This window comes from Apodemus sylvaticus, chromosome 2 (genome assembly GCF_947179515.1).
Source record: "Apodemus sylvaticus chromosome 2, mApoSyl1.1, whole genome shotgun sequence".
Taxonomy (NCBI): domain Eukaryota; kingdom Metazoa; phylum Chordata; class Mammalia; order Rodentia; family Muridae; genus Apodemus; species Apodemus sylvaticus.
The window spans coordinates 37,311,968-37,319,828 of NC_067473.1; the positions used below are offsets into that span (position 1 = coordinate 37,311,968).

The 7,861-nt window shown below is 41.2% G+C and overlaps 1 protein-coding gene across 1 annotated transcript in view; it reads right to left on the minus strand.

The window, feature by feature from the left end:
- Bmt2 (base methyltransferase of 25S rRNA 2 homolog) overlaps positions 1-6,790 on the minus strand; it is a 63,316-nt gene extending 56,526 nt beyond the window's left edge. Inside the window, exon 1 of the mRNA XM_052173254.1 lies at positions 6,515-6,790. Coding sequence (XP_052029214.1) covers positions 6,515-6,668 — 154 coding nt within the window. The 5' untranslated portion in view covers positions 6,669-6,790. The remainder of the gene's footprint in view (positions 1-6,514) is intronic.
- Between the last annotated feature and the right edge of the window lie 1,071 nt (positions 6,791-7,861).

A 7,861-nucleotide genomic window follows, 5' to 3' on the forward strand; every position in this document is an offset into this window, starting at 1 on the left:
GAAGTGAGGCAGATTGCCTCATTTATCTATTTAGGAACCAGTAGTAGTAGTAGTAGTAGTAGTAGTAGTAGTAGTAGTAGTAGCATCTTTATAGTCATGTTATATACTCCAGGCTGGCCTCAAACTCTTCAACTTAATGCTTCAAACTTTTAAGTGCTGAAACTAAAGGCATGTTCCTCTCTGCTTGGCTAATAGGTAGAATTTTCGATTGTCAAGAAAACAATACACAGTTCCTGGGTATCAGTACTCCTAGTTTCAAGATGACTAGTGTAATAATGATATAGGAATGGGAATGGGATGTGGCAAAGAATACTATCTAGGAACTAACCAGTCCTTAATGCTCTCCTGGAGGTATACAAGTAGGACAGCTACGAACACCACCTCTGACATTCATGTAACTTGAAAATGGTTGGGACCCTGCTAATTTTAGAAATTGGCAAGAACTAATAAAAATGGGAACTCCAAAGATGTTTCATAATAAAATAGGAATTTCTTAATGCTACTGTCAGTGATTAAAGTCTTAAATGTGAGATTGTTCTTTTAACAGCACATTATGATTTTAAGTTATTTTGTAATATGTGACAAACGGTTTTCATTCTGTGACAGAAAAGGTATGTCCAAGCACTGGATTGTTCTAAATTAATATAAATGCTGTAAGAGATGGATGCAACAGAGGCTGTGTGAAACATTTGCCTGTATTATTGAGATATTAATATAGGTGTAATTATTTTTACTACAGAAATACCAAAAAGCAACCAAAGGGATTTTAAAAAGTAAGAAAGAGACAACTTAATATTTGAAATTAATTTATGCATTAAATCTATTAAAGGGGAAATTTAAAGACTACTGGTATAAATATTGTCCTTAAAAGCAAATAACTCTTTACATAGCAGTGTAGCAAACACGCTAAGTGTAGAAAAATCAGTAATTTACTTAACTTTGTCAGCTGACACTTTCCTCCTACATACTATGATTTATTCTACAAATGAAGCATTGCATAGGTAGACAAGGAATGAGTTTAAATCCCAATCAGAGCTCCTGACAGGGGTTTATTTTTTTACATCAAATTGTCTAGTTTTATAACAAAATAACCTTAGTTCAATGTCCCACCCCACAAAGTGGTAAAACACTTGCCTGCATCAGAAGCAGAAAAGAAAGAGTTAAACAGGTTCCATTATCCAACTTACAAAATTGCTTTCTGGGGGCCTAAGAATCAACATTTGAAAGTTAACAGAAAAGTGATGTTCACTAATGCATAAGAAACATCACATTAGGTCTGGGGAGAAGGCTCAGTGGTTAGGAACACTGACTGCTCTTACAGAGGTCCTGAGTTCAATTCCCAGCAACCACATGGTGGCTCACAACCATCTGTAATGGGACCTGATGCCCTCTTCTGGTATGTCTGAGGATAGCTACAGTGTACTGACATACATAAAATGAATAAATAATTCTTTAAAAAAAAAAGAAAGAAACATCACATTAGATATAGGAAACTACAAACAGGATATACACAGAAACAGTGCACTTAGACCAATGTAGAGAATCAGAACCAATCACAGGTTCTTGAAGAATGTAATAATCCTAATTGTCTCTTTTCTTGAAGACTTTAGGTTGTCCCTTTGAGTACTTTAACTATAAATAAGGCATAAATAGTAGGTACGGTTGTGCAGTGTTAGAGCCTAGCAACTGAGGAAACTCAACCTCGATGCATTCTGGGACAGCTCCACTCTCTCCTTTTGCCCTTACCTACTGCTGGCTCCAAGCATCACTGAGCAAATCAGTCACTCCTCTTAGCAGTGTGTTTGTTGGTGTCTGTATTGTCCTCCATACAGAAGGCTTCCAATCGTCCACTTCCAAAGAATACATCCATACTCAAGCACTGTCCCCATCTTTCCTCTACACCAGTCTGCCTGTCTGCTGTGTTCTCCCAGCACTCTGACTATACCATTTGTAATACAATTCTAAGCTGGAGGTTTAATGGCTGTCTATTATTTTCCCAGTCAAAGAATCTTTATATTATCATTATCTTTTCCTCTTTTGTTTTATGAAAACTTCTTATTCTACCCTTCAAAATATTCTTTTTTTTGTTTCACCATCATGACTATTTCTTATGTCTTTATCCACTCTAAATCAGACGAGCGTCCAGAGCCACCTAACTCACCTCACCTAGATTACCTTCTATTATAAACTATTGTGCTTCCACTTCAGTGTTGACTTTTTGTCTACTGTATACTTATGGAGTTTTGAGTTTTGAAGTGTCATAGACAGATATATCCTACAGAGTTCCAAAGATAACTCTTAAAATGGACCCAAGGCCAAAACCACGACAGTTGGTTTTTGTTTGTTTGTTTGCTTGCTTTTAGCATGTTAAATACCAAAGAACTTACATTTATACTTTTGTGTTTATCTTTTGAACTATAACCCCCTTCCTTGCAGAGATACGACACATAAAGATAAGGTAACATACACTGCACACCTACTGTGTGCTCTTCACTCAATCATCAGCATCTGTGCTCCTGTCAGTGATAGTCATTATATAGTGTTACTGATGTTAAATGAAATTATCCTTTTAGTTCCCCCTGTAAAAAATGACGAGGGCTAACTTAACCAGACTTTTGATGGAGAATCTATATTTTTTATCAAACAAGCAAAGATTCTCATATTCATGTATGCACACATACATACTCTTCTAACTCTGTATGATGAGAATTAACTAGGAGAAAACATGAAAAGAAAACCGGAAACCCACTTGAAATAGAGTAAACAATGAGAACTGGTTCAAATTGTATTGGGGGGGTCAAAGAATTGGTCAATTTATTAACACAGCTGTGGAGAAAATACTGAAAGAAGAGTTTAAGTTAAAATGGTCCATGATCCTAATTTTTAAAACAATTTAATATTGTTCATCATGCAAAACATCAATATTAGAAGTTAATTCTATGAATTTTAAGGCTGTTTTGGTTTTAGTTTTAAATTATCTCTAATTTAAAGTTCCCATTTCCCCCACAATGTTTTCATCTCAAGTGTTTGCTACAGAAGATGTGAGAGCGGGGAAGATGTCTCCATCACTAACATGCTTGGCTTGCAAGCAAGAGGACCTGTGTTCAGTTCCTTAGCACCATGTAAAAGACCAGGCATAGAATCATCCAGCTATAATCCAACTCATCTCAGGACAGCTTCCCTAGCCTAATGACTGAGTTCTCGGTTCAGAGAGAGACCTCTCTCCCAAAAAATAAAATGGATACAACTGATAAAAATACTGAGCTGACCTCTAGCCATCACAGGTATAGCACACACAGGTACCTGTACAATCTCAAACACACATACATACATCACACACACATACACACACACACACACACACACACACACACACACAAAGAAAGCAAAAACAAAACTGAAAATCTACATGGCTCCAGTTTAGTTCTTAGTCAGATACACTGATCAAGTAAATCTGACTAATCAACAAAGTCCTTGTTTAGAAAGCAAAATTAAACTAGCTATTTCTTATAAATAAACTGTCTATACACCTTCCAATGAAGTTAAAATATTTTAAGTTGCTGTCAAAGTCTAATTTCAAAATTCTGTACAGCAAAGATATTAAACAGTTATTTGTGTAAACATATCTTCCTTCATATAAACTCAATCTGTAAGTCTCCTATCTGTAAATGGCTGGACATCAAAATACCCCTTCTCATCACCAATTCTAGGAACTGTCCTCACACTTTCTTTTAGTCACTTATTCAGATAGTACTATCTGAAACACTGGCCATGATCCTGATTCTCGTTTCACTAATACAAACTGGCATAAGATTTTGAGTGGTGATAGAGGGCAGGCAGTACAATGGAGCACTGTGAAAAAGTGGTTACAAGTGCATTAAATACACCTACTCACCTCTGTAACACAGCTGCCTTTCCCCACCCAAGCCTGCTCATCACTGCCATACTTACCAGTGAACAGATCAGAGCAATGGAGGAAAAAAGAAACCACTGAAGCAGGAAGCTCCTGTTTTCATTTGTCTTTCTGTTGCATTTCCAATCCACTGTCAGAGATAGACAAGAAAAACTCTACTCTACCCTATACTGTTTACTTTTATTTGTGTTCTTACTTTTTGGTAATTGCTGTTTCCCTTTTCATTCTACCCCAGTCTATTCATTACCAGCACATCCCTGAAAAAACTATACTTTACATAGTTCCATTCTCACAGCCCATATCCATCAATTTATATCCCTTTTCCTTGCTCAACTTTTAGTGTTACTTCCTTATCTTCACATTCCTTTATATTCTAACATTTGTGTCAACAATATTAGGATAAGAGATGAGAAGGACACTATTTCCCATAAAATAGTATGCACTAATGATCAATTATCTCAGCTTCATGAAAGTTACTTTGATTTTTTTAGGACTAAGCCCACTAATCTATAACACTGAAAGAATTAAATGTGGAGTATACACTAAATCTGGCTAATATGTTTCCTGTCCCTAATAGAGATGCAGAGACTGTAGATCTGAGATGAAAATGTAGACAATTTAGGATCAGCCATGTTTGAGAACATTAGTGAAAATTATGGCTTCTTCTAGTCTTACATTCCAAGATTTTAAGTGAGAATTTACTGCATTCCCTAGTAAGAAAACTGTTATGAGCATATAGAGCACATTTATGACTGAAGACCAGCAGTATAATAACCAAAAATAAAACGTCTAAATCACTGATGGAATTCAAGGCATTAAAATGCCACAAGAACTGCTTCATTCAAACGCTTAGACAGTCAGGACAGCTCCACCTGCCCAAGGCACACCAGATCATCGATTTCTGAACTACATGCACTGCTTTCCATTCGGGTAATTTCTCAGTATCAATCCTCATTATGAGCCAAGTGTTCCCCTAGTTAGAATCTGGGCTTAAAGACATGTTTAAACATGTGAGACTAGGCATGCATAAACAGCAGCTTAAAGAGATAATGACACATTAGCAGTGTGTTAAGTAGAACCTATTCGTTTATGAATAAATGAATAATGAATAACAATGAAATTATTACAAAAAGGTTAAGAATAGAAACTGAATTACATACTAGTCATTTTCTTTCAAAAGATGTGCCATAAATTTGTACGAAATGCCATGGTAAATTGAAGAAAAGTGGGTCCACTTATTTCCTCATTTCTTCAAACAACATAAAAACCAATAGAGAATGCCATTATGTAAGTGCATTTTGTGACTATCAAGAATGATGCAACTGTTGCTATGGTAACCACTCATTTTATTGAATTGCGGTTGGGAATTAAAGTATTTTCAATAAAAAAAAATTCAATACCTTAATATGCTTGCCAAGAATCTTCTATTGGTACCTATCAAACAATAGCTATTAGCCATCTTTGGGGATATCAAATGGCCTCTATTAAAAGCCAGGCTAAGTTGTCAAGGAAAGAAACTTTGAATAGTGTTAAAAATAAAACGCATCAATGGCACTCAAAGGAAGATAGACTTGACTGAACTTTCAGAGTAATTGAAAAGTGTGCGTTACTGAAAAGTGACATGATCTCACAAGTCTTTGTTCCTTCACTGTCATAATTTCTCTTTTAGCCTAAATTATTAACTAGTTAAACGACTGACATTAGAACGCTGCCGAGTTTTCATTTTGCAATTAAGCTAAAGAAAAATCCGCTGAAAGTAGCCCACTGTAACACTTTGTGAGAATTTTTTTTCTGAACATATGAAGAATAATGCAAAGTATCACCTTCTAAATCTTATAAAGTTGCTTTGTTTGAGAGCCCCCATTTACAGAATGCCAGGATAACTCATAATATTCAACTATAGACACTGTACCGAGATATGCGCAAGACGGAAAAGCTGCGTCCACGGAGGAGGGGGCTGCACCTACGGCCAGCTTCAATGGCATCCGCATCTTTCAGAGTCTCTGTGGTTAGAGACTAGTCAAAACTGCACGCTATCTTAAGAACCTGCCCCAGATCTCTTCCTGGACTGCCTCCACAAACTTGATGATGGAGCTGCGGTGGAGGGGAGCTACCTGCCACCCTTTCCCCTGTTAAACACGGTGAAGCACCTTGAGATCCTCTGCTGGGCCTGCTGACTTCGCAGCCCTGGATGCCCAGGCAGGGGAGGCCTCAGCACGGCCTTGCCAAGGAGCGAAGAGGAAGAGGGGCTGTTGCCAAGCGGGCTGAACCACAGGCTGGTCCAGCACTCAAGTGAGGGGCAGCTTCGCTCCTGCCGCTCTCTCGGTGGATTTTCCCCCTCTATTCGGGTCTTACCTGAAAGGACCTCTCTCCCTCCCTCTGAGTGTATGCTCGGTGACAGTGGTCTCAGCCCACCGCTGGGGACAGGGCCTAGGCGGGTGGCGATTGCCCATTAAGGGCTCCGGGAACCGATCGCAGGAGGCCGGCCGGTCGCGGCCTGGGCAGACGTGCCGCCCCCGTGTGTGTCAATGGTGGCCTGTGGGGCTGAAAAGAGCTGACCCAGCCGGGGGACGCGCCTCCCCTCCCCCGCCGCCTGTTTACCTTCGCGGTACTTCTTGCGGAGCCGCCGGTGGACGCTCTTCACCACCCCGGACAGCTTCTCCTGCTCCAGCTTCCGCTCCTGCTCCCGGGGCTGCGCGGCGCTCGGGGGCCGCTGTCCGCGCGCTGCGCCTCGGCCACCCGGCCCCGGCTCCATAGCGCTGCCGCCGCTGCCGCCGCCCCTCGGGCCCCCGCGATCTCTCCCCGGACGGAGGAGGTGGGGAAGGAGGAGGCAGCAGCAGAGGCAGCAGCCGGGAGGAGGCCGAAGAGCCAACAGCGAAGGCCTCGGGGGCGGTGTCTTCCCAAGAGCGCAGGTGATTGGTGAACTTCGGAGGGCTGGGTGGAAATGGAAAGGGCCACGGACCAATGGGCAAAGGGCAGCGACGGAGCGCCCGGTTGTTTGGGAAGAAGCAGCTGAAGGAGGCGGAGAAAACACTGGGCTCCTTGCCAGGCCCCGCCCCGGATGCTGTGCGGAGGAGCCCCGGCTGCCTAGGGGGCGGAGGCCTGTGGTGTGGGGTGCGCTTGCGCCCCAGACTTTTTGCCTGGTTTGAGCTTCATTGTACGGTCCAGCTTTGGCACGTCTCCCAGCTTCCCAAGTCGCTGTGAGTTTTGATGTGATGCCGCCACAGGACGCGGTCATCCACCTGAGTTTCCGCTGCACCCTGTTGCACAAATACAGATTCCCTTCAACTAGTCACCCTTTGAAGACTTGACTGCTGCGCAAGGTTTTACATGCCAAGGAGTCCAAACTTTCAAGGCTTCTTTTGGGTCAAGGAGAGGTCAAAGTACCAAATCCGGATGTAATTCTCTTAGCTAACCCTGGCTAATGTCTGGCATACTGCAGCTGGACGAAAGACAACAAATTGGGGGAAAGAAAGATACTAAAAAATATTAAGAAGTGTGGGACAACCAAGTTATAAACCCTGAAAGGCCATATTGTCTTCCTGTAGAACTTCTGTGATGACCATAAGAATGGATTACTGGAAAACCTGCATTGATTGCAGGTCATCTCAGAACCCACCCACACACAAAATGTCTGCTCAGGTGGTCTCTCGTATTATTTTGGACAACTAGTCCACTAGTGCATGCAGAATTCAGTAAACGGATCCTCTTTTCCAACTCCTTTCATCCATTCGTGTGCAAAACTATTAAGAGGATGTGATTGCTGACTTGTTTAAGAAAGGTGGAAGCCGGTTCTCCAAAAAGAGACTGCATTCACTCTGTATTGTCGGCAATGCATCTGGTAGAGCTGGGAATGAATTGTATCTGATTGTGCACTACCTCCACCTTACAGCTGTTGGTTACATTACATTGTATAGACATTGTTGCATTTAAACTTTCAGATCAATG